The 27,711-nt window shown below is 41.8% G+C and overlaps 1 protein-coding gene across 1 annotated transcript; it reads right to left on the reverse strand.

Moving 5' to 3' along the window:
* Positions 1–901: 901 nt before the first annotated feature.
* Positions 902–26,882, reverse strand: LOC134647536 (PAS domain-containing serine/threonine-protein kinase). Its single transcript, XM_063501888.1, has 23 exons — positions 26,853–26,882; positions 20,202–20,456; positions 20,034–20,122; positions 19,333–19,481; positions 17,701–17,846; positions 17,439–17,609; positions 16,792–16,911; positions 16,481–16,664; positions 14,548–14,675; positions 13,830–14,043; positions 12,799–12,971; positions 11,429–11,981; positions 8,793–8,939; positions 7,474–7,619; positions 6,939–7,050; positions 6,481–6,656; positions 5,756–5,896; positions 5,214–5,413; positions 4,109–4,242; positions 3,560–3,697; positions 2,955–3,050; positions 2,078–2,229; positions 902–1,101 (listed from the first exon to the last, which is right to left on the reverse strand). The coding sequence occupies exons 1-23, from the start codon at positions 26,880–26,882 to the stop codon at positions 949–951; spliced, it is 3,807 nt and encodes a 1,268-aa protein (XP_063357958.1). The 3' UTR covers positions 902–948.
* Between the last annotated feature and the right edge of the window lie 829 nt (positions 26,883–27,711).

Raw genomic sequence — 27,711 nt, forward strand, 5'->3', positions numbered from 1 at the left:
ATAAACCTATAATACCCATACATAATTAAGGTTTGAAAATACAAATTTTAATAGAAATGTCCAACCATAATTTAAAATAATTAAATTAACACTCAATCTCGATTAGCATTACTATTACTATTAATAATTATATTATTCATCTTAGTTTCGATAAGAATTACAATTACATACACACAATAAGAATTCCGCGTGCATATATATCATCTCAGAACACATTTTTAAAAAACTCCCCGTAACTGTTTTTTTTTTATAGCCTCAGTTGAAATCATTTTTAAATGATTGATTACTCAATAAGCACTCTTAAAACCTACACACAGTTTTCGTAATGCAGGATAGTTCCGCTCCTTTCACATTACCAACTTGTTAACTGACAATTTGTGAAGCCTATCCTCCTAAGGCCATTGTATGGTGGCGAGAGATTTGAAAATGACACATTGGATAGATCTAAACGCATTTTACTGGCAAGGAATGGTCCATTCTTGTCCATTTATATGATTATGCCCGCAGCGGTCGCATTCTTATCACCTGTCATGTCATGCGTCACTTTCGCACTTACATACTTGTTAGAACGTGACAGGCATAGTGAAAAATGATAAAGTCGACCATCTAAACCCTACTGATCAATATGCACAATTTCTTGTTCGCACTTCACACCGTTAGTTTATAGTGACCTTGGAGGATATAATCAAACGGAGACGCCATGTCTGTAATTTTCTGTACAAAACAGTCTGCCGATTTTTGCAGGGGAGGGGAACGTCAAATGTATGCGTAACGTAAAAATAGCCATGTCAGATAAACGTCAGTCCATACATTGTGTATGACCGTTGGCCGCCTATTTTCGACAGAGGGGAAAGCCTGTTAATGGCTACTCCGTTTAGTTGTATCCTCCAAGATAGTGACACATTTGCAAACGTTTTACCGTATTTGTTCTTGCTCCCGCCCGTCTAGTTACGAGAAGCTGTCCTGCTCGCACTCGTCCCAGCTGTCGCACTCGCACTGGTCGGGGTCGTAGTCGATGTCGCAGGCCGCGTGCCCGGTCGCGTCCGAGCTGATGTCGGTTAGGGCCGCTTCAGACACGGGTTTCGAAGAGATGTCTAGGATCTGCATGAAAAGAGATCGTGTATTTAACAAACAAAAACCGGACAAGTGCGAGTCGGACTCGCGCACCAAGGGTTCCGTACCATTACGCAAAAAACGGCAAAAACAATCACATGTATGGGAGCCCCACTTAAATATTTATTTTGTTTTGTTTTCAGTAGGTATGTGTGGTTATAGCGACAACAGAAATATATTATTTGTGAAAATTTCAACTGTATTAGCTATCACGGTTCATAAGTTACATCCTGGTGACAGACAGACGGACAGCGGAGTAATAGCGTCCCGTTTTTACCCTTTGGGTACGGAATCTTAAAAAAGCAGACATTTCAAAGCAGTCAGACATTTGATCTTCATCAGCAGTTCTATTTAACTAAATTATGATTTTTGTCAGTTATTAAATTTAGGGCGCGTGTACACGGTGCCGCCTCCGCGCCGCCGCCGTGTACACGCGCCCTTACAGAGCTCCCTCGATTTTTCTAGGATCCACCAGGGTTTCTCCAGGATAGAAGTATTAATCAGGTCCTGACGATATGCCAAAGGGACATCTGTACCTTCTCATCAACCTAGAGTACCTTCGCTGCTTGGAGCTGTCTTCGGAAATCGGGGAGCGTACACAGAATAAAAAACAATGATCCCGGAGAATTGAGAATCTTTTCTAATTTAAACTGTTGTGAGACATACTAACATTGAATAATTTTACCTAGGCTCTCCGAAACATGTCGCGCGAGTGACTTAAAACAAGTGAGTCTAAACCGTAAAATTATTCAATGAGAATCTTATCCTTTGTTAAGGGCCGGTTGCACCAAAGTGTTTGTCATCGTTAAAGACTTCACTAAATTTTATTGTATGGAAAGTTTCACAGTAAAGCGCCGCGGCGCGCCGGGTGACGTTGATCACTTGATCAGTCTGTCAAGTGCGGATGGTGCAACTGGTACTTTGTCGGTTAAAAATGTGAATAAAACAGTAAAGCACAACTTACATCAGCCGATGATCGTAGACTGTAGTTGTCAGACTGCGCGTCTCTGTCCGCGGTGGACAGAGCGTGAAGCGCCAGTGAGTTTCGCTTCGGTTCGTCGCGCGACACGTTCTTGCTTTCGGAGCGGATTGCCACCTCGGATGGGTTTGAGCGTTCTGGGGAGCAAATAGCGCAGAAATAAAGATAAAGATAAGATAAAAGATAGTTTATTCAAGTAGGTTACAATGCGCTTATGAACGTCAAATAAATCTACACCGGCTCCAACCCTACACGTCTGCCTCGAGAAGACTTAAATCCCCTCAATTCATCAATATCAATAAATCATTATTAAAGTTTAAGCTACATATCAACTACCTAGCTTACATAAACATAAAGGAGCCTCGTCTGCCAACAAACCACTCTGTGGTTTGGCAGAAGAATATATGTACTGGTTGTAAGCAAGATTTGTGAATAAAAGTTTTTTTTATTTTTTTATTAACTAGCGACCCGCCCCGGCTCCGTACGGGTTAACAAATTATACATAAACCTTCCTCTTGAATCACTCTATCTATTAATAAAAATCCATTGCGTAGTTTTAAAGATCTAAGCATACATAGGGACAGACAGACAGCGGGAAGCGACTTTGTTTTATACCATGTAGTGATTTGTTTGTTTTTGAAGTCTTCTCCTTAGGAGTATTTCTAGAGTTAGACCAAGAAAAGTCTGCAGCGATTTTGATAGCCTGCGCAGTGAAAGTGTTATTTACACGTCATAAATTCATAGAAGTTTGACGTTTAAAATGACACTTGCACTGCGTGAGCTATCAAAATCGCTGCAGACTTTCCTCCGTCTGACTCTAACAATTGAGTGATACAACACTGGTAATACTGCGTACACCTACCTTTAGCTAATGGATCAGCTAAGGAGACGGGAGAGCCGCTTCTTGGCGACCCCAGACTGCCACTGTAGTACGTTTCAGGATTCGCTTCGTGGCGGTCTGAAAAAAGTTAATGAGCGTTAATGTCTAAAATCATCACTTCCTGTTGGCTTTGCCGTAATGGCCTAAAATAGTACATTGTTAACCAAGGTATGAAAGGCACTCATTTCTACCACCGAGGTAGTTTGGCGCTCGAACGCAGTAAGAGCACCGATAGTCCGAGGCTGAAATTATGCTTTTCACCCGAGTTAAACACTACTTTTCATTTCGAATATGAGGAAAGTAAAATGCATGACTAAGTACAATTTTTTATAGTATTTCTTGAGGGTACTTTCAATTAAAAATTTAGGCAAGAGTATCGTTATTTATGGAATGGGGAGTTATCAGAATGGAAATTGTATAACAAATCCATTTAAACCCAAATTTGAACTGCTTATCGTAAAAAATAAAAACAAACGTACTTGGAACGTAAAATGCTCTAGTGCAGAAACGTATCATTTTCTGCACACCTTTTAGAACAACATTGACCCTCTTTCAGAGCATGAGGAATGAAATAACTATATAATTACCGCAGTCGACGATCTCGTGGAACACGTAGTTGGCGATGGCCACAGGCTGTCGTATCCACGGGTGCGCCATCAGCTGACTGACTGTACATCTCTGTGAGGGCTCCTTGCACAGCATCCACCGCAGCAGTTGTTCCAAATCTGTATGAAAATCAATTATTTACTTACCATTTCTATATATAAAACATTCTTATTTAATTGCAAAATAATTTTGAACCCCCCGCTTTCTCTTTCGCTGGATCTATCTTACCATTCTTACCACTATTTAAAGAATGTGCCGTGTCGTGCAAAATGATCAATATTTTTTGTGACCATTTTCGATAGTATTCAATTCAAGACTAACTACCCGCCCCGGCTTCGCACGGGTTTTGCAACCTTCCTCAAGAATCACTCTATCGATAGGTGAAAACCGCATGAAAATCCGTTCAGTAGTTTTTGAGTTTATCGCGAACATACAAATGCATATAAATATACAAACACACAGACGCGGTGGAGGACTTTGTTTTATAAGTTGTGCTGATACATGTTTTGATTAAGCTTTCTAAATAATACCTTCAGAAACAGGTGACGGCAACACAAGCGGCCCTTGTATCGTGTCTTCTATATCAGAGAAAGGGTTAACGAAGTATGTCAGCACGTAGAGGGTTATACCCATTGACCACATCTCCAGTTCGGGGCCTGCATACCTGTGAAATCAAGTAATCATGTAAGGCCCAAGCAGAGACGGTGCGTCAAATGAGTTGGACAAACTAACGCTATGTAATGTGGGTGGTATTCTATCTGTTGCATATCTTTGTCCAATGTGTTTTTGCGTCTCTGAGATGTACGAGTGAAACAACGTTCGCAAGCTAGTTTATTACTGGTTAAGCAGTAGGCGCAAGCGCCCTATAACTACATATAGATATATACAAATACACATCAGTCTCACATTTTGATTAAAGAGAGAGTGAGACGCAATGCACATTGGACCATGAAATTGGACAGGTGGAATACCAATCTAAGCTAGTTTTAACTTCGGGACTTGATTTGTAAACTCAAGTTGTTCCGAATAAAACCGGCCAAGTGCGAGTCGGACTCGCGCACGAAGGGTTCCGTACCATTACGCAAAAAACGGCAAAAAAATCACGTTTGTTGTATGGGAGCCCCATTTAAATATATTATATTCTGTTTTTAGTATTTGTTGTTATAGCGGCAACAGAAATACATCATCTGTGAATATTTCAACTGCCTAGCTATCACGGTTCATGAGCTACAGCCTGGTGACATAAAGACGGACGGACAGCGGAGTCTTAGTAATAGGGTCCCGTTTTTACCCTTTGGGTACGGAACCCTAAAAAGGCAAGCCAGTGGGAATCAAATTAAATGAACTACTCGCTTCTGGAGCTTTAGTGGGTTTCGGCTGGACACGTCAGTCAAACGTAACCAGAATGCATAGACTAGGAATCCTCTAGACGGAGTTTAGAGCAATTATTTCATGAAACCGATGCTGCCAAAAATACTGGGGTGCGGGGGACGAGGCGAGTCCCGTGCCGTGATTGGTCCGTTCAAAGACACTGACTCGAAAATGGAGTAAAACTACCGTATATTTGTGGCAGAGGGGGTAGCGCTACTATGCTCAGTCTGGAGGATGTCTTGTCTGTGCCAGAATGTTACTCACTTGTTCCCAGCCAATACTTCAGGGCTGCAGTACTCCGTCGTGCCATAAAAGGTCGAGAACAACGTGTCCTTGCTCATGAACGTGGCCGATCCGAAGTCTATCAGTTTCACGTGGAACTTGTTGTCTATGATCACGTTTTCATCCTTGATGTCTCGATGCAGTATGTTTAGGGAGTGGAGGTACTCTACTGCTTGGCCTATCTGTAAAATAAAGTGGACGTGGAGCTATATCAAATGAAACTAGAACATTAGATTTATGAAACCAAAAACTAGCGTACTAGGATTTCTTATCTTATAATAAAGTGCTATTCATATATTACGACATAAAATTCATAAAAATCCCTAACCAAAAAACAATAGCCGTGTTTTGGATCACTCATATAATAATCTATGTTTTTTGTTTTACATTTACCCTTATACATAAAACTTACCAAATCCATGTTAAAGTTTTATTCCATTCTAACAAAAAAATTCAGTATGACGAAGAGGTCTAACATTTGTCTTACAATTAGTCCCACAGTTCAAAATAAAAATTCAAAATACCTGTCTGAAGATGTAGCTGAGAAGTGGCTCGTCCAGCGCGGGTCGCCGCTCAATGAACTCGAACAGATCCATGCCCGCGCCATGTTTCTCCATCACCATTTGAAAGTATTTCTCATTCTCATAAACGTCTAGTATGCTGACCTGTTGAAATGTAAATAAAATAATACTAATAGGGAGTATTACTGCAATGTTTTTCCGCCAGAGTGCAGCACTGGTGACTTAAGTATACCATAGAGTAACTTGTATATAGTGTACCTTAAACTGTTTTTTTGACAAGTTTTCACAGACAATCAAATATGACATTGATGATACATCAAGGCGGTTTGTTTACAAAGCCGTACACGACGGGAAGAAGTTGATAACTCGCGGGGAAAAATGGAAGAATTTTGAACCTTATGTAATTTAATTTAAAGTTCTAATTTCTTTAATAAAATATCTCGAGTTATCAATTTCAAGGGCTTATCGGCCTATCGGCAAACCCGAAATCGAAACTCAGCTATCTGCCTCTTTATCGCTCGAATATGCAAGAGTGATAGAGAGGTTAGATAAAAAACGACTCTCGTTTGCGGTAGACCCTTGTGACTTATTGTCGGAGTAGCGCCCCCTATGCAGAGTTTCGCGTAATATTCCCTATTGCGTACGAATTTCCATATATTCTAAAACCGCCTTTTCAGCGCTGCGTAGAGGAAGCAGAACTCACTATATTAGGGACTAGTTTTACTCACGATATTAGGATGCTTCAATGTCATGAGCAGGCTCAGCTCTAGCGGAACCCGCTTGCCGTCGGGTCCGTCTACCCAGAACTGCGCGCCGACTTTCTCTTTCAATATGAACTTGGCCACCGCTAGGAGACGGTCAGAGCGACGGTACGCCATCTTTACGCAGCCGTAGGCGCCTTTACCTATGAAAAAAGATTTTCGTGTATTAAACTACATACATGGCGACCGAGCCAACATTCCCAGTGGAAGCAAATAGATACGTCCGCTATTATTTCTATAACCTTCTAATATGAAGTTATATTTCGACACGTCACTAATTTATTATTAATTTATATATTATAGCCTCTAGCAGCAAATCACATCCAGAATAATCACAAATCAAAACCAGCCAAAACAAATTAAAATTTCATTTGTAAAAAAATAACAATAAAAGACTGTTTACTAATTAGTGACTAATTTCTTACCAATTTGTTTCAACGTGACATAATGCTTGTTGTACTCGCCGGAGATCTGCTCTTCGCCGCACTGGCTCACGAGGGACATGGAGTGCGGCCTACTGCTCACCGACTTGTTTCCCTGCAAACAAATTATCTGAGTCAAGCTGCGCGCAGTCACATAATATATAATAGTACTAGGTACAGAAGATTCACTCTCTAACAGTCGTCTATTACGACAGTTATGACCGCTAGGTGGCGCAAGCGCGAGCAGGCGTCCGTTCCGTAGCGGTGCGCGGCAACTACTATGGCTAGACACCAAAATTGGTGTGGTCCGCATGTACTTGTAGGTACTTGTAGCGACGCGACGAAATCGCGGAGTGAGCCACGCCTGGCGCAGCACATTTAAGTCGCTCGCGGCACGGCACAATACATGTGGGGACAATTTTTGAGATTGTCTAGCCAGACTTCTATAGTTATTGTAGTGCATTGTTTATAGCTAAAGCATGCGCTTTGATAGTAAAGATGGTCCTAAGTGGCGACAATGTTAGCATTCCACACTTACAAGTACTAGGGAGCTGTCGGCCGTGGAAGCGACGCTGGAGGCGAGCGTGGTGTGTCGCGCCGTGTCCTCCAGTTGGACGCCGAGCCACACGCAGCGGACTCTGTTGCCGGCCGTTAGTTGCATGGTTGATACCGTGTATAGTACATCTGAGAATTTAATTAAACTTTAGAATTTGGAAGTGCCTAAAATTTAAAAAGTTTAGTTTCGAGAGTTTTTTCTAAGTGCTAAGAAAATGACTGACGAAGAACATAGACGGTTTATTAGTAGGTGAAAGGTGTAAGCCTGGAAAAGGGGAAATGGACGACCGTTCTGGATGAAGAGTTTGGAGAGGCGTATGCGGCGGGCGAGGTGAGGTGGGATAACACACACCGGTGAAAAATGAGAAGAAATAAGAATGGGATGATGAAATTTCTACAGCATATTTACTCAGTCGCATGGTTTAGAGCCGTTTGACCAGGCACGGGATCTATCCACTCCATCTAGTGTGGTTGTGTTGTAACGATACTCACTGAGCTGCGTGCCGTCGCGGTGTAGCACGATGCCGCGGTAGGTGCCGTCCTGTGTGTCGTCGCACTCGGACTTGGTTCGCTGCGGGTTCCTCACGTGAGCTCGGAGACGTTTCTAGAAGTTTCCAGTCTATTCTCTACGGGTTGTCTTGTAACGGTACTCACTGAGCTGCGTGCCGTCGCGGTGTAGCACGATGCCGCGGTAGGTGCCGTCCTGTGTGTCGTCGCACTCTGATTTGGTTCGCTGCGGATTCGTCACGTGAGCTCGGAGACGTTTCTAGAAGTTTCCAGTCTATTCTCTACGGGTTGTCTTGTAACGGTACTCACTGAGCTGCGTGCCGTCGCGGTGTAGCACGATGCCGCGGTAGGTGCCGTCCTGTGTGTCGTCGCACTCTGATTTGGTTCGCTGCGGATTCGTCACGTGAGCTCGGAGACGTTTCTAGAAGTTTCCAGTCTATTCTCTATGGGTTGTCTTGTAACGATACTCACTGAGCTGCGTGCCGTCGCGGTGTAGCACGATGCCGCGGTAGGTGCCGTCCTGTGTGTCGTCGCACTCGGACTTGGTTCGCTGCGGGTTCCTCACGTGAGCTCGGAGACGTTTCTAGAAGTTTCCAGTCTATTCTCTATGGGTTGTCTTGTAACGGTACTCACTGAGCTGCGTGCCGTCGCGGTGTAGCACGATGCCGCGATAGGTGCCGTCCTGTGTGTCGTCGCACTCGGACTTGGTTCGCTGCGGATTCGTCACGTGAGCTCGGAGACGTTTCTAGAAGTTTCCAGTCTATTCTCTATGGGTTGTCTTGTAACGATACTCACTGAGCTGCGTGCCGTCGCGGTGTAGCACGATGCCGCGGTAGGTGCCGTCCTGTGTGTCGTCGCACTCTGATTTGGTTCGCTGCGGGGTTGACGTCATGTGGGCTCGGAGGAGGCGTTTGGCGATACATGGAGTTTCGGGGCCGTCCACTGTCGATATAATATACGATTTAGGCTTATTTTTATTGACAAATTATTCGATAAGGATATGGTGCTACTTTCCCGAACGGGAATGAGCACTTTCCGTGCGTATGTCGAAAGTTTAAAGTGCCATATGTACTGTAAAACGTTGTACGATACACGTGCGAATAGGTAATTCGCAACTCGTGTCGATTTAAAACACTCCCTCCGGTCGTGTTTTAATTTACCGCCACTCGTTTCGAATTTCCTCTTTTCCACACTTGTATCGTAAATAACTATAAGTAGTGATACCTGAGACCGTCATGTCGTCGCATTAACTCGTGAAGCCCAGTATTACCGTAGTATGGAACCTCTATACCATTGATATAGTATAAAGAACTGGATACCCAATCAGCCGCCAAAAATGGCCCCACAAAAGTGATGTCAAAACAGATCATGCATTACTTTTTCGTTTAGTCTTGTTTGAAACGCTCAAATGTGAAGTTGTCAACAATTACGAAATGTGCCGTTAAAATATGTAAAACTAACAATGATAAAACAAGGAAAAAGGATGGAATGTATTTCTTTCGGTTAGTTCTTTGGATAGCATTACATAATTTATGTAATCTGGTGGTAATTTTATGGTTTTGAATAAATTAATTTGTTAGTACCAAAGAAGGGATGTCAAGGAACAAAATTCTATTGAGTCGATGTGAGGTCAATATTTTTTTATATTTTTATATGGAATTCATAAGAAATAATATTATGTTTAAATTGAAGATTTCCAAGAAAACCTATGCGACGTGCAAAGTGGACTGCTATTTAATTATAGCAAGAGATAGGGGTGATGCAGTTTTAAACAAGGCAAAACGGCACTTGTGTGTTTGGCCCATTTCCCTGTTTCCGACATATACACCACAAATAAGGGCTTATATCGACTAACTGTAAATGCTAAACCTGTCGGAACACAGTGACAACCACAGGATTTTTTTTTATAAAGTAAGTATAGGTCTGTTTTCCGCAAAACGGAGTCCATTCGAACTGACTCCTTCTTTCCGAGGTGCATCTGTACCTATTACTGACAGCCTGGAACTCCTCGGCGTGGAGTTGAGTTCAGTCCTCAACTGCGGCACCTTCATTGAATCTAAAGCACAGACTGCGGCCAGAAAGCTGGGCGTCCTAAATAAGGTGAAGCGATACTTCACACCTGGACAGCTTCTAACACTTTATAAAGCTCAAGTCCGATCGTGTATGGAGTATTGCAGCCACCTGTGGGACGGCTCAGCTAAATACCAACTCGCTGCTTTAGACTCAGTGGAGCGCAGAGCCAGGAGGATGATTGGTGACAAGAAGCTAACGGGTAAGCTTCAGTCTTTGGCCCATCGGCGGAAAGTCGCCAGTCTGTCGGTGTTCTACAGATTGCACTTCGGGGAGTGTGCTCAAGAGCTACACGAGCTTATTCCACCGTCCCCATTCTACCATCGGACTTTTAGACGCACGGCCGGTTTCCATCCTTACCTGGTAGATATTCCACGAATCCGCACGAAGCGCTTTGCTTCCTCTTTCCTTATGCGCACTGCCAAGGAATGGAATTCCTTGCCGGCGTCTATATTTCCGAGCTCATATAACCCGGCAACCTTCAAATCAAGGGTGAACAGGCACCTTCTGGGCAGACTCGCTCCATCGTAGGCCACGTCTTCGCCCCGGCTAGTCTGTGGCCATGAGTAAGCCCATTTTTAATAAAAAAAAAAAAAAAATAGGTAGACTTTATAAAAAAAATACAATCAATATCTAAATGTCCCCGTGCACCCGTGCTATGAGTAAATGTAGATCTTAAATACACAGTTATTTAATAAGTAGAATTTATTTCAAGGAAATTAGTATTTAAAGACGTATACTTACGAATTAAAAATTTTTAGTTGTTTGAATTTGAACCACGAATTAATTTTATTTGAGCTCCCGATTAAATTAAATTTGTTTTATTTATTACTTCAATTTTAATATTTTCCTGTACAGTAATACATATTAAAGTGTACCAAAGTGACTCCATTCGTTCATTATTCTCGTTTGACGTTGTTTGACGTAAATACGTTACGTTTAGTGCCATCGGACTAAATTTTTTAACAGTGTTGGTACTTATGTTTGCAAATTTGACACTTAATGCTTACGACATTAAGCTCTTTTCTGTACGAAACATTTATCTTGACTCAAAATTTACGTAAGCGTTTTTATCATCAATGCAAATGGTGCGAAACGTCATTGGGATCCACATTTCTTGACGTTTTTGTTCTGCTTTGTGTGTCTATTTCTTTTATATTAAGTCAGTGCTCTATACTAACTACTATCACACGTGTGACAGTAGGGCGCTCCACGGGTAAAACTACAGGTATTGTATTGTAAAGTACATTTTTGAAATGATTGACCACGTTTGCTTTTGGGTCTGACGAGTTCCGGAATGATTTAAGAATTATGAGAAAAGATTTCTCAACAGATGGCGATACCATCATCATCATACTCACAGTCATATCTCTTCCTCGGCGCCGACTCGGTCTGAGTCTCCAGATCATTATCATTACTCAAACTCTCAATACTCTCATTCCCATTATGGTTCGGCAAATCCTCGATTTCGCACCCAGGCGGCGGCATCTCATTGATAGGCGTCAAGAAATCCGCGCTCGTCTCATTCGAGTCACAAAAATCTAACGACAGACTGCTTTTGTCTTTCTCTTGGCCGGGGAGGTTGACTTTAACCGACCTGTATTTGCTAGAATCAAAAGACAGACGTAGAGACGGGTCGTTCATGCGAACCCTAGGGGTATTTCCTGTAGGGGTGACCTCCTGTGAATGCTGAGACGTGTAGTATATGGAATCTGATTTCTCGTTGGCTTTGGCTAGTTGTTTGGCTATCGGGTTGTTCTGTTCGGATCGCAGGATGTTCTCGGAGCGTGATTTGGAGATGCTGGGTGCGTAGTCGTCGATGGAGATGCCGGACATGCCGGATGTGACGTCGGGCAGGGCGGAGGTGTCGTTGCGTTGTTCGGTTGCTGTTGTGCTGATGCTTGAAACCATGTCCTGCGATAAAATTGGGAGTATTTTCATGGATGTTGTGGTTTTGTCACACAAGAGCTACATTTATTTTCACGTTTAATACGATTTCCCGTTTAAGACGCTTTTCTTGATAGGTCCCCAGAATCTTCTTAAGCGGGTTCTACTGTATAAAGCGCGTACAAAGTCTGCAGAAAAGTGTGCCGTACTGTTATATTTCCAAAATGGTATGCCTCATTTTCCTAACAGGCTCCTCTAACAAAGCTGTGTTATATCGAATTTAAACTGTTGTGAGACATACTGACATTGAATAATTTTACGGTTCAGACTCACTTGTTTAGACCTAGGCTCTCCGAAACATGTCGCGCGAGTGACTTAAAACAAGTGAGTTTAAACCGTAAAATTATTCAATCTTTGTTATATGTGGCGCGAATAACCCAACCTCAACTCTACAACTTCATATACTGTCGAAGGGGTTTAAGTTGTAACGTTAAAAACAGCAGCCGGCGCAGTATGGTTCCATTTTTATCGCCTGTCACTATGCCCGTCATTTTCGCACTTACATACTTGTTAGAACGGGACAGACACGGTGACAAGCGATAAAAATGCGACCGTGCTACCGCCGCTGGCTGCAGTTGAATGCCTTTCACTTGTAACTGATGTCTGGGGCCCATTTCTCGAACGATATTAGTCTAATATTATTAGTGTGTTGTCATGGCAACCCATACGATTTGACAGTTCGTGGACTAATAATATTAGTCTAATACCGTTCGAGAAATAGGCCCCTGGTATTGTGTTGGCACTGATGGTCAAGCATGCCTTTTACCTGCATTTCGATATTTACCTGTGTGGGTGTAGGCGTGTGCGTGACCAGACTGCAAGACTTGTCAAGACAGAGCGCGCTCGAGGACTTTTCCCTTGTCGTAGTAGATAGGAGCGATTGCTGCACGTTGGACATGCAGGCGGACTTTTGGCTGCCGTTGAACGCTCCGCATGAGTCCTCATCTGTGTCTGATTCTACGTAAGAAAATGTTTTGTTAGTGCCAGCCACTAAAAAACAGAAAGACACAGACAGTACTTTGCAAATCTCATTAACAGTACTGAACAGATTTCCAAAAATGCGTCTAGTATATCTAAACACAACACATAGGTACATACACTACTTCATAAATACATACAGTTAATTCAACAGTTGGTGCGTTTACGGACAATTATATGTTTTTTTTTTATCTTGAAGCCACTTCATGGACACGACCATTTAGCTACCATGTTTCATTTCATCTAACGTGCTGGCATTAAAAGCAGGGGATTCCAAACTTTTTGATCCAATGGCCGCAGCCTTATTCACGGGCCAGGTTGTATGGAACTTGACACTTTTCGCGGGCCAAGGTAGGGTCAGAGGGCCTACCGCGAACCACGTTCGACGTGTTACCTCCCTGGCACACTTACGTACAAATTTACAAGTCCGACAGAGAGGCAACATTTCGAACGTGGTTCGCGGTAGGCGCTCTGTTTAAAGATAAAGATAAAAGATAGTTTATTCAAGTAGGCATAATTACAATGCGCTTATGAACGTCAAATAAAGCCAGGTAGACCGGCTCTAACCCTACACCTCTGCCCCGAGAAGATTTAAATCCCCCCTCAATTGGAGGAGGGTATCCCAATATGGGACCGGCAACAAACTCGTCGGGACACATCTTTTCAAAAATAATTACATCTTATAATTAACATGCATTACGAGAAAATAAGGGAAAAAATACAATTTAAATTACTATAGAATTCATGCAATTATACACATAAGGTGTAATAGAAATTTGATTTAGAAAATATACATATGTACATGTTTACTGAACACTGACTAGTCACGACTCTCACCGTTGGTGTCCTGGTCATGCCTGCCCTTGGGCCGGTCGGGCATGGGCTTGATCAGGTCGGCGGCGCGGCAGAAGTCCGGGATAAGCTCGTCAATGTGCCGCCCCACCACCGACGAGTGCGGCTTGCCGAACGTGAGCGTCGCGAAGTGCTGGTTGCACGCCGTTATAATGCCCGCGTCGTCGACCACTAGGAGGCCGGACACGTTGTAGGTTACCTGGGCGAGACAATGGATTGTGAGCTTTACGTTGCTAGCAATAGGATTTAAAGTTGAATAATGACATTTCCGTTCAGCCATATTTACCTATAGCAAAAATGACTATTTGGGTGATAGCAACTAAAATCATTGTTCTGTAATAAAACAAAAGTCATCAGGCAAGCAACCCAGGTAATTTTGGCTCCCGAAGATGACTATAAAGTTATGTAAACAGTTTAATATGGACACTGTTTGCAATAGGTATTAATATCTACCAATCTAATGCTAAAATTAAGTCAATAGATACTAAATGTATTACTGAACTAGCGACCCGCCCCGGACCTAAAACTTCCTCAAGAATCACTCTATTGATATAGGTGAAAATCGCATCAAAATACGTTCAGTCGTTTTTAAGTTTATCGCGAACATACCAGACAGACGGAGCGGGAGACTTTTTTATAAGGTGTAGTGATATTCATTCAAATTCTTATTTAAAATCTTTAGCGAATAAAAAAGTTTTCTTACCCTAACATTGACTTCATATACAGGTCTTTCTTTGTGAGATTTCAAGCCAGACCATAGGGTGTTTTCTGTAGTGTCTGGTCTAGTTATCCAAAGACACAGGGGGAATGAACCGCCGTCGAGAGTTCTTCCTGAAAACATACAAAATAATGGATCATAAGTTTGCAGTTGTTCATATTTCTGGGGTCAAAACACTGAAAGAGAGGAAAGAATAAGAGACAGAAATCGAAAAATAAGACTGTAGTATATATTAGTGAAGGGTATTTGTAAAATACTGTACCTACCTACATTGATATAATAAACCAGTGTTGAACTAGCAGTCCTGCCTGGTTCTCGCGAGCGAGCTGGTTCAACACTGGTTTATTATGTAGGTAGGTACAGTATTTTACAAATACCCTTCACTAATATATACTACAAAGACATTATAATAACTATTCCTTTGACGATTTTTCTAGAGAAGGAAAGCCACGGAAACCAACACGATCGGACAAGAAATTTAAGATTTCGAGATGGCGTCGATTTTTTATAGTTTTCAATACCTCCTTCGTACTATGACCACAAACTAAACACCGGTTGAAAATGCAGCAATTTATAATGGCGTCCAGTTTTTAGTATCATTCTAAGATACATCGGTCCATACCTGTAGCCCTGTGCTTGGAGACATTGCGCGAGATGGGCGCGTCCCACGGGGGCAGCTGCACGGAGGGAATCAGCGAGGCCAACGGGAGCCCCAGTAACTTGTCGCAGGACTCCGCTTGAAACAGCAGGGCCGCGTCGTCACCGCAGCACGAGAGGATCATACCTGTAGCCCTCTGCTTGGAGACATTGCGCGGGATGGGCGCGTCCCACGGGGGCAGCTGTACGGAGGGAATCAGCGAGGCCAACGGGAGCCCCAGTAACTTGTCGCAGGACTCCGCCTGAAACAGCAGGGCCGCGTCGTCACCGCAGCACGAGAGGATCATACCTGTAGCCCTCTGCTTGGAAACATTGCGCGGGATGGGCGCGTCCCACGGGGGCAGCTGCACGGAGGGAATCAGCGAGGCCAACGGGAGCCCCAGTAACTTGTCGCAGGACTCCGCTTGAAACAGCAGGGCCGCGTCGTCGCCGCAGCACGAGAGGATCATACCTGTAGCCCTCTGCTTGGACACATTGCGCGGAATGGGCGCGTCCCATGCGGGCAGCTGTACGGAGGGAATCAGCGAGGCCAACGGGAGTCCCAGTAACTTGTCGCAGGACTCCGCTTGAAACAGCAGGGCCGCGTCGTCGCCGCAGCACGAGAGGATCATACATGTAGCTCTCTGCTTAGAGACATTGCACGGGATGGGCGCGTCCCACGGGGGCAGCTGTACGGAGGGAATCAGCGAGGCCAACGGGAGTCCCAGTAACTTGTCGCAGGACTCCGCTTGAAACAGCAGGGCCGCGTCGTCGCCGCAGCACGAGAGGATCATACCTGTAGCCCTCTGCTTGGACACATTGCGCGGAATGGGCGCGTCCCATGCGGGCAGCTGTACGGAGGGAATCAGCGAGGCCAACGGGAGTCCCAGTAACTTGTCGCAGGACTCCGCTTGAAACAGCAGGGCCGCGTCGTCGCCGCAGCACGAGAGGATCATACATGTAGCTCTCTGCTTAGAGACATTGCACGGGATGGGCGCGTCCCACGGGGGCAGCTGTACGGAGGGAATCAGCGAGGCCAACGGGAGTCCCAGTAACTTGTCGCAGGACTCCGCTTGAAACAGCAGGGCCGCGTCGTCGCCGCAGCACGAGAGGATCATACCTGTAGCCCTCTGCTTGGAGACATTGCGCGGGATGGGCGCGTCCCACGGGGGCAGCTGTACGGAGGGAATCAGCGAGGCCAACGGGAGTCCCAGTAACTTGTCGCAGGACTCCGCTTGAAACAGCAGGGCCGCGTCGTCGCCGCAGCACGAGAGGATCATACCTGTAGCCCTCTGCTTGGAGACATTGCGCGGAATGGGCGCGTCCCACGGGGGCAGCTGTACGGAGGGAATCAGCGAGGCCAACGGGAGTCCCAATAACTTGTCGCTGGACTCCGCCTGAAACAGCAGGGCCGCGTCGTCGCCGCAGCACGAGAGGATCATGCCGTCCTCAGCGTCTACTGTTAACTGGAATACAAAACAATTTATTGAAAGACTAAATTAAATATTTAGGATGGTAAAATGTAAAGACGAATGTAGTTAAGTCATGATTTTTACTGACCATGGCCATATATGGAATGTGTAGAACTCTTACCACAACAGTTTTACAGCTGACCGGCTCAGCAACTACCAAACAAGGCCCATCACTGTCTAACTGTCGAATCCACAGGGACACCTGCACTGCACGGCCGTCTTTCGACAACAATTCTACCACCTGTAACAAAAAAAGTATAATTCTGCAAAAGAAACAACTTTCGTTAAGTGGGTGGATCAACTATTTCTTGATTTCTTGTTGTTATTCTGTCCAGTCCGGTCAGCCAAGAGACAATAGTAGCATAGTTTGTTAGCACTCCACCTTCTTCTGACACGCTTGGTAGACGATCCTCTATGGCAGCGGATCTCAGTATTTGTTTTTTGACGGAACCCTTTTGGAAAGCGAAATACTTGATGGAACCCACAACCTACAATACGGTGGCGGCATAGTAAAATTTTTCGAGGCGACTAAAGCATAGTGTTCTAAATTACACACTTAGAGTATGGCTGCTCTATGGAAAGGGTTTATAAGTATCACAAAAAAGCGTGTTTGGTGAATATAAATGACTAAAAATTTTAAAGAGTGACCCAGGAGAACGTAACCATGGCAACGAGTGACAAGAAAAAGTTGATTCATCCAAGTAATCCAATCAATATTTCCACCGGCTTCATAAAAAATCGGCTGAAAGGCGTTCTGCCGCGACTTACTTTGCCACTAAGCAGAATAACGGTTCCATCCTCAGAAGCGTCCCCCTCTTCAGGTTCGTGTAACGAAAACTTGCAGTTCCTGTTTCTCAGCAGATCAGAGAACTTCAGCCCGCAGAGCTCCCCCGCTGAATAACCGAGAAGAGAACACGCCTTGTTGTTCACTATTAGTATCTGAAACAATATGATTATTTAAATTATTCACGATTTTCTGATAATCTTAAGAATCATAGGTACTCCATTCAGTGTCCGAATGATCACTAACTTTAGACGTATTAGTTTCTATGGTGAACACAGCTTTGCTCGGGTTGATGGCTTGCTGCAGGCGGTCCGTTTGCGATTGCGCTGGCGAGCCTGTGATGTCTCCGGCTGCGAGGGAAGTGTTGAAACGGAGACCGTTAGGGCCATCCACTGCAACAAAAAAAGAAGGGAAAAAATTAATCAATATTTTGGGTGCGTCAATCTTACACAAATCAACCTAGTCCCACTGTAATTAGCTCAGTAAGGCTTAAGTTGTCGGTACTAAATGACGATATAGGTATGTATATAATAGGTAGATATAAATAAATATTTAAGAGCCAACAGGAGTGGTCATTTCTCCATACAAACGTACTCGACTGTTTCCTCCGTGGGTTTTGAAGCTAGAGCAATGATTTTTTCAACACAGATTAATATTGTCAATATCTGTGTCGGACCGTTTTGCTTTTTTTCATATTTTTGTTTTTTAAGGCGCTAGAGCCCTTCAAAAATGGCCAAAATGGCCTAATTGACTATGCCGCAATGAGAGGCGTGCTATTCAAAACTGATATCAATTAGTCAAAAAAGCAAAACGGTCCAACACAGATAATGTCATTATCATTTAGATTTCCAAATTTGGTCACGATTGGTTAAGTTTTGGAGGAGGAAACAGTCGAGTACGAAACCTCGATTCTTGAGATTTTTACGCAGGATTTTTCGCCTTGTCCTTATCGCACTAGTTTTAGGAGCCGCTTCCGTTAGCGAGACGGGTATATTTACCTAAAATATTTAAATCTTAGCTCCTGTTGGCTCTTAAAGACATAAGAAAATATCCTCCGACCTCCTGCCTCTCCTGGTAGTTAGTTTTTACATTATTAGGGGAGCGTCCACGAATTAAGCCTCGACGCTCGTAGTATTATTACACATTTATTCAGTTTTAACCTATGCAAAGACTTTCCACTTGCCAGGTTAAGGTAGGGATAGCTATAGTTGCCTTCAAATGTTATAACTTTGGCAGCGGGGTTTGGTATGCGTACTAAGGTGTTGGGATTATTGTAAATAAAAGTGTAGACTCCGGAAAGATAATTAATCTATATTAACACTACTCAAAAACTAAACTAACAGAAATTAAAATATTTAACTAGTATGTAGTAGGGAGCGATATAAAATCGAGCTCGACCTGTGATAATAAAGGTACGAGACAACTCGACGAGTTGACGTCTAACTCAGAACTATCTCTGACTCCCCGCGATTCCGATGACCATAACTTTGCAGGTAAGCATCAGGCTCATCGGGATAGCAGTACAGGACCAATAACGGTTTGCACATGCCGGGTCCTAGCGTTTCTCACGCTGGCTACAAATTAGTTTATTACTTAAGTTTACAATAGGTATTCCGACACCGACAAAGAAATAAAACAAAGATGGACAAACAAAGAGTCAGTGCCGACAAGGAAAAGGAAATGCATTTTACAATACTTTTACAAGCTTATCCCTAACGGCAATAAATAAACAAAGTTACCGTTACGAATGCTATGCACATTGCGTGTAACGGGAAAAGCTAAAATTTAATTTATTTATTTATTTAATATCATCTAAGCTTGGGCGAATGTAGGACGCAGTCCCTACATAACCATGGTGTGCTAGTTCTTATTCCATACCTCTTACAAGATCGACAGTCGGTTTGACCTTCGTGGGCGTCTCCAGCTCCATCCTAATGGGCCGGAGCCTTCGGTTCAGGCGGGGATAGCTTTGGTTGCCTTCAAAAGAATAATTCTGAGAACCATGGTGCGCTTTGGGTTTAGCTGTCCTGTGAACAGTAATGATAGGATTATTATCTAATCACGGACTAAGGAACAGGTACAAACAGCAACGCTCCTAACTGTACATAGGTGGAACTTATTACAAAAGGCATAAGGTCCACCGATGTACAGTTAACAATATGGGCGATGGTATATAGAATATAGAAAGGACAAGAGGTGTTCCAGGACAGATCAGTTAACACATTCACTGCCAGAACACTAATTGTATTCATTTTGTATTGGAAATGGGGCGCTTGGCATTGAAAGTGTTAAAGATAAGAAGGTAAGTTAAAGAGCTACCATAATTATATGAATTCAATTTTTATTATTTTTATTTCCTGGCAGCTAAATTTGTATGAAATCATTTAAAACTCAAATATCCTTACATTAGGTTATCCTCCAAGAAATTGACTTATTTTAATACCTATCTAGAGTTGTGTACCAATCAGCTGTCATTTATTTAGAGGTAGAGAAGAGACAAACTAATTGCTGTAGGATTTATAGGAATAATAAAAAATAAAAAGCTAATATATTTATTCCTAAAAGGTTAATTTAGTTACCTGCATTTGAAGTCAACTTCAGGTAACTTCTCAGGAGTAAGCAAGTTTTGATTCTCATTCCAGGGCTCTTTAAAATCAGCTGTGGCTCTCTAAAAATAAACAACAGACATTAAAGCACTACTAACTAGACAAAAAATAGTTTGTGACCTTTGAAATAGGAATACTTACTGGCCTTGGAGTTAAATTTAGATGTTCAGGTGAATAAACACCGCCAAATCTGCGTAGCTTAGGTATCACAGGGCTTAGAATGCCAAACTCTGCCTCAGAGTCCCTGTTATCACAAAAATACACATCACTGGGGTTTGAGTAACTAAAACTAAGTATTTTTTTATCATAAGAACCCCTCGCACCACGGAAACATTGCACTAAATAATAGAAAAATGTCAAGATCAGTTGTCTTTCTGATTTATTTACATCCTTTGACTTATTTTAGGAAGGAAAATCAATACATTTGAGCGCGCAACTTCAAACTTTTGTTGATGGTTTCTAACTTAGAATTAGCTGATAAGTCGCAAATCACTTACCTATTGTAGATAGATATACTAGCTGCATTTATTTCCATTCTTTCTGTACGTATTTTTACAATTTTATTCACAAGAAAAGGCCTAGCGATTCAAATTGCACCGTTGCATGAATTTCAAACAAAAGAAAACAGCTGTCAACTCAAAACTGTCAAAAGTTATAGACAAAAAAATTCTGTGTAACTTTGGTTTGGTGTTTAATTGTAGACTACAAATAAGGTAACTCAATAATTTTATAAAAATAAATACGTAATAATATAATTAAAGTTAATTAGACAAAATTTTCCCATAATAGTCATAATATAACGCCATCTCACTGTAATAAGTGTCTACTATTTGACTTGATAAGTCATATCAAAGCAAAAGCATCCGCATCCGCCAAATGCTTCCATCACTTTCCGCTAGATGGCGCTTTAAATATCAACAATGTTTTTTAAACTTTTATTGTTATGGAATCAGGATTTTGTGCCACGATCAATTTTAAACATCAGTTTTAATGAGTATAAAAAATAAAATAGAGAATATTGTATACATTTAATAGTATTTATAAAATTACGATTGTGGATTTGAATTCTCGACCTGGTACTTCAGTTATACCTAAATTTCGAAAGTACATTCGACTGGGAGCGTGGCGTCTCCTGTAATCCGGCTTCTCGGAGGTCGGGGCCGGAGGATGGTTTGAGGTCGGGAGTCCTGGTGCTGAGTGGCTCATGTTGACTGGACGTCCACACTAAGCCTGGTATTAATATGGACCTCCCGGAGGAATCTGGGAGGTGCAGGTTAAACTAAGGAGGGGCGAACCGGGCCAGGGGGGAAACCCAGCAGCCAAAAGTCCCCGTATCGGGCAGTAGTGGGATAGCGGCCGGGAGTGGGGTGCTCAGTGACAGCCCGACCAATATAACCAGACCCGTTCCTTTTGCAAAAAAAATCTGCGGTATGAATTCCCTCGTTAATTTATTTTTTCTTTATTTCTTCAGAACCTGATTTTTTTTTGTTGGAAGTGTTGGAACTTATTGATGGCGACAGTGTGTGGTATACTTGGTCAAGCAGATCTTGTCAGTAGAAAAAGGCGGCAAATTTGATAAATGTAGGCGCGAAGGTATATCGTCCCATAGAAAAATTTAATTTCGCGCCTTTTTTTACTGATAAGATTTGGTTGACCATCTATAGTTAACTTGACTGGTGAAAAGTGTTAATGTTTGGTCGGTTTGGCCAGATGGTTGACTGGTAGCGAATGTCTTACCTCATTTCTAATTAGTCTGCCATTTCTACATAACACTAAGGCTGGTTTTAGTGTCACGCGGACCGTCCGTGCGGATTGCGAAATCGTATGAGACCACACTAAAACGCTCCCACAAAAAAAAACGAATTTTTAAAAAGAATAATTATAATTCACCTTTTTATTGATTTTTTTATGGTTTTTCTTCTACAGTTTTACCTAAGTTCAATTAAAACCTTTTTGAATTCGGATTCGGGCTTTGGACCAACTTTGGACTGTTTGGACCGGATTACTCAGATGCCTGGCTGGCGCAATAAATTAAAAAAAAAATGTGAATTTTTTCGTAATTTACCAAGTTTATATGGCTTTTCTTAAAGTTTTTGGGGAGGAACAGCCAGCATTTTGGGATTAATAAATTTTTGTTCCAGAAAAAGGTTTTATTAGAATTATTATAGTCCGTCAACCAAATCTTGTCAGTAGCAATGTAAAGCAAACTAAAGTAGGGCAACACTCAAAGAGCAGTATTGCGCTAAGAATAGCAGCAATGTACATCGAACCAAAAGATTTTTTTTTCCGCTGAGCGCGCCCTGCGTACGTTAATTCAAATTGTCACTCGCGGTTTATTGAAAAAATTTGAAACATGGACGGACAATTTAAAAGCGATGTTAAAACAATGTTAACCAAAATGATGAACAAATTTGAAGATATCAAAAACAACTGCCTATCGTAGTGCTTATATTCTCTTTGTTCCCTATCTATGTCTTCTATGTTTACTAAAATAAAATCATATCAAAATGCAGATTATTAGATAGTGCATATATTTGTTATTTACAATATAATATGCCACTTGTTAATGTAAATTAGTGTACTCTTCTGGATGAATATGACATACCTGTGTAATTTTTTTGATTGGTATATATTGTACAATAGGATTACATATTAAAAATAAAACAACTGATATTTGGGTGTTTATTTAATTTAAAGGTAAATAAGATAAGGGTCACTTTAGCTTACACTATAATTCAGGTCATTAATTGAAAAAATATAATGAAGTTACCAATGTTACCGGGTCACTTCAACCAAGCATAATACTCTGTAGTATTATTGCATCTTTGTAAATAGTCACAACTGATTGCTGAAATTATTAGACATGTGGGCCTATGGACGGTTTCCAGGACACAATTTATGGTCTTGTTGGATAGATTTAGGCATACGTTTTAATTTTATTTATGCCTTTTAACCCTAAAACAAAAAAACTGAACATAATCTTAAAAGTTCGAAAGAGTTCTTCCAGTATGTACTTGTCATAACCTCAATTTTTAGTAATGTTTACCATCAACGAGCATGATTGTACATTGTAGGCCCCTTAGCTTTGCTTATTCTTATTTAATGTATTGGTATTTAATGGTGACAGCAGAAATATCTCTTGAAACAGAAACGATTCAGAATGAAAACCAAATGAAAACAAATAAGGTGACGGCTGTCGTTCACGATCCACATTCCACAGATAAAACACAGATGACACGCATTTTGGAATTATTCGAACACAGTGTTGCTAACCCGCGATTTTTCAAATTTGCCGCCTTTTACTACTGACAAGATTTGGTTGACGGACTTTAGTTTTATAATACTTTGAATGAAAATGTTAATTTAAAATAATCCCTTTAGAGTCTGTGCGGAAAGAGAGAAGAGTCGTGGATTGTATTGGGCCCCATACATTCCACGACTCTTCTCTTTCCGCACAGACTCTATTCAGTAGGTATATTCACAAACTGCTTTAAATTTGCAAAACTTTGTAGGTATTGCCTACGCCAAAAAGTTGCCAAACTCTAGGTACTTATAGGAATCGAACATGGACTCGCGTTTACCAAACTAGGGGCGCAAAACTACCTAGTGCTAATCTAGGAATTCTAGGATGTAATTTGCCGCAAACAAACCTTAAATGACATTTAACAGATTGCTCTAGATTTTTCTCAGGACAAACGGTTAGGCACGTTCCGGTCGCATTTTGCACTTTCGAATTCCAAGGTCCTTGCAATCTCGGCTCCACCCAACTACTGTTAAACTATATATGTATTTGCGGTACTGAAGTGGAAATCTCAACTCTATTTTGTCTATGAAATAAGGGTAGGTACTTTGACAAGGCTCTTATTTGCACTTTGAGGTTATAGGTAATAGGTAGGTTTTGTTTGTAAGTGTAGAAACACTACTGAAACATACGCTAATGTTAATGTAATTATATTTGAAGGACATTGATTTTGATTGTAGGGCGGTATTGTTCACGGATATGGGACTGATTTGTGATTATTGCTAGCTGAAGGTTGTTTTGGATAGATTAATTGTCTTGTCTTTTCTGTAACAACCTACCGTGGGATTGAATGATTTGTCTTGTAAAGTTGTTATTGAATTAAGTCGTGCTAACGATAAGATTAATCATACCATTTAGCAAGGGTACATTCAATAGTACATTACATACCTAGGGAGGTGAATTCGTGAATGCTCTAGATCGCAGGTGTTGTGGCCCGAACCGAAGGTGAGGGCCATAAATATGCGATCTGGGGCTTTACGAATTGCCGCCCGTGGTTTGTCTAAAGTTTTACGTCTTGCCTTGGCCAGGAAGTGAGAAAACCCCACTTACGGGCCTAGGGTGACGTAAATTATGTTAATGTTACCTAAATGATAAACCACTTCAACAATCTATCAAGCAACAACTCTATAGAGGTATTCAAACCCACATATTTAGTTCTTATAGTTTGGCATGGGCTGTCCTCCTCCCATAGAAAACTTGAATTTTGCAACTTTATCTACTGACAAAGTGGGTTTGCCAGAGTATATTTGACCTTTTTAAAAATTAAACTCATTTATTTTCAAATAGCGCGGATAATGGCACGGTATATCGTAGTTTCTGCTTTGTCTGAAACTAAATAATATATAACTAGACGATAATTGACAAGGTAAAATGTACCATTAGGGCTAATTAACGGTTTAGTTAGACAAAGGCGCCATTCCAAGTCCAAGCAGGCAAAATGTAAGGGACAGTTCAAGGATCGTATGACCCGATCGGAGTCTGTTATTCAGACTATATCTCTACTTTGATCTCGATACACTATACAGGATGGCTAAAAAATAACTGCATTCCCGTTGCCAGAAAGGTTTTGGGATTATACTGCGCAAACCCGCTTTACTATGGGAATTATGGGATCAACCCCGAAATCACAAAAAAAAAATTGTTTTATACATTTTGGCTGGTCCTATTTCTATGGGAGGGTAATTTTTTTTTCGCGGGTTCTGGGTTGGTCCCATAGTAAAAGTTGCTCAGTATTATAATCCCAAAACCTCCCTGACAACGGGAATGCAATTATTTTTTAGCCACCGTGTATAATTTAAGACACAAATCTTTGCGACCTAAACTAATTTTCATTTTACTGAAGACCATTATTTAAAGTAATTATTTACGAGTACACTCACTCGAGTTAATTCTACTCGTCTTCTTTTTAAATTGAATCAGCTTATAACCTTAACCGTATAACAAGTAGCAGGTACTTACTTAGTGATATTGAGAGGGAGCGTAGGGCGTTGGCTGTTCGGGGGATTATGCTGGCTCGCAGGTTCGCGCATTGTACAGGGGAAGTAAAGAGAACCCTGTTCAAGTCCTTCTGTCAATCGTTTACACCAGCGGCCTGTGGGTTAGTTATACTCAGAGAGCACTCAACGCCTTACGAGTCCTCTATAATAACATGTTTAGGGTCCTGATGGGACTCCCTAATTCTGCAGCGCATCTGGAATGTTCGCTGACGCCCACGTAGAGGACTTCCACGCTGTAATGCGCAAAAAGATTGTGTCTATTAGAAGCAGAATCCAGGGTAGTTCCAACAGCATTCTAAATATGTTAGCGGATAGGCCAGACAGTCTTTTGCAAAGACATTGGATGTCTGCACTAATAAACCCCCATTCTGGGGATGTTTATTATTTAAATTAACCCCGTACTGCAAGTAAAACTAATTCAGTAATTTTGAACTTTAATAGCTGTCAATAGAGTTGAATATTATATCCGCCATAATTGGCTTCGTATGCGGTAAAGGGTTAAAAACAAGTAAAAATAATTACCTGTATATTTCTAGTGTAGTATGTAAGTACAATTAACCTAGTTATAAGTAGCTGAGTAACAAATGTGGACTGTATATTGTCTGAATAAAGAAAATTATTATTATTATTTGTATCTCCTTTTTTGGGATCACGGGCCTATAAATCCTGGTCTTTTGATAGGCTTGCGTGGGGATATAGATCCAACACGTAGAGGCCCCTTGGAGAGCTTTGATGTCATGTAGAACGCCTGCTGGAACCCGTTCACAGGTGCAACAATAGACACTCATGAACCGGTCGCAGCAGGCATTGGGGCTATTGTAGAAAAAGTAAACAGTATATCGGTCTATGGATTGAAGTTTGGGTGGACAATGATACTGGGCTATTGTAAAGAAGTCCGGACACCTGCCATAACAATGCTAACACACGTTATCGAGGCAGGTGGTGACTCGCCGCTGACTAGATGGGCCCCTGAAACTGTCGTCATAAAGACGACCAGGGGCAACATCGGTGTGAGCGGCTCAGGGGTGTCGAGAGGTGTACACCGCTTTCTACCCAGTGGCTGTAAACAGCCACTGTGCCAACTCGCGCTTACGCAAATTTCACTTCCACCCCTGGAGCATATAGCTCTAACAACTCTCTCTGGACGGCCAATGAAGGTAAGCCAGAGCCGAGAGTCCTACGGGTCCCCTTGGGGTCCACTCCGACCGACGAAGACACGCCGGAGACGGAGACCCTGACCGACTCTCTGGAGCACTCGGGTCCGTGGGGTCGTTTTCTAGCTATACGAGTTTTTGAAACTACCCGCACTTGTAATAATGTATGTATGTATTAGGTTTAATACATTACACGGCCAAATTATGAACATAGGCAAGTGACTCAAATCAATAGTCATAGTTCGTGACCATAATTATATTTCAGCCTTTATTTTCTTACTTTCGATTATACACACAATGAAAAGGATAAAAATGTTAAATAATAAATACATTATCTTACCTTGAAACTTGGTAGTTTTGCAGTATCCATGGTGTTTTCAGTATCCAGTAATCGCCAAATCCAATCAAAGCAAAATCGGTGTCCGAGTTCAGGTCGTGTGTAATCAAGTATAGCAGGAGAAATTCCAGTAAACAAGTAAATGTCAAATATCCAAAAAACACAGTATCTACACTTCCGTACGTACTCGACAAGGGATAGTAAGAAACTGGGGCCTTATTCGACATGCCACTTTTGACGTCGCATGTTGAAGTTCATTTGAATCTGAACAATCATGGGTTGTCGAATAGGTAAAGTGTGTCACCTGTCAGTGAATCTCATGTAAACAAATCATTTCATCGCTAGACTTGGTTGTCTATTGGTATGGCCGCCATGTTTGGATTTATGACATTTAAAAGGGGATTCTATGGCATAGAGTAAACTGCATTTCTATTTTCTATAGTTTTTTGATTCCCCTACTCGACGCAAGATGGAGTTAACAGTCAAATTTCGATCTTGGCGTTATAAAAATAAACCGCAAGAACATGACATGCAGTTGCGTTGGTGTAGATCTATCATGAAAACGAATATATGACAATTGTCCAGAATTAAAAAAAACTTGACAATAAACATACAGCAATACATATACCACTAAATGTCAAAAAGAAGGGCACCCTACCGCACTTGGTAGGTCACTACACTCACTACCAGGATTTAGGGCTAATAATTTATTTATAAGTTTTTAATACCTTTAAACGAGCAATTCTTGTATATTTATTTATTTATTTATATGTATATATATTTCGGGGATCTCGGGAACGGCTCTAAACGGATTTAGATGAAATTTGCTATATGGAGGTTTACGGGGGCGCAAAATCGATCT

This window comes from Cydia amplana, chromosome 4, assembly GCF_948474715.1.
Source record: "Cydia amplana chromosome 4, ilCydAmpl1.1, whole genome shotgun sequence".
Lineage (NCBI taxonomy): Eukaryota > Metazoa > Arthropoda > Insecta > Lepidoptera > Tortricidae > Cydia > Cydia amplana.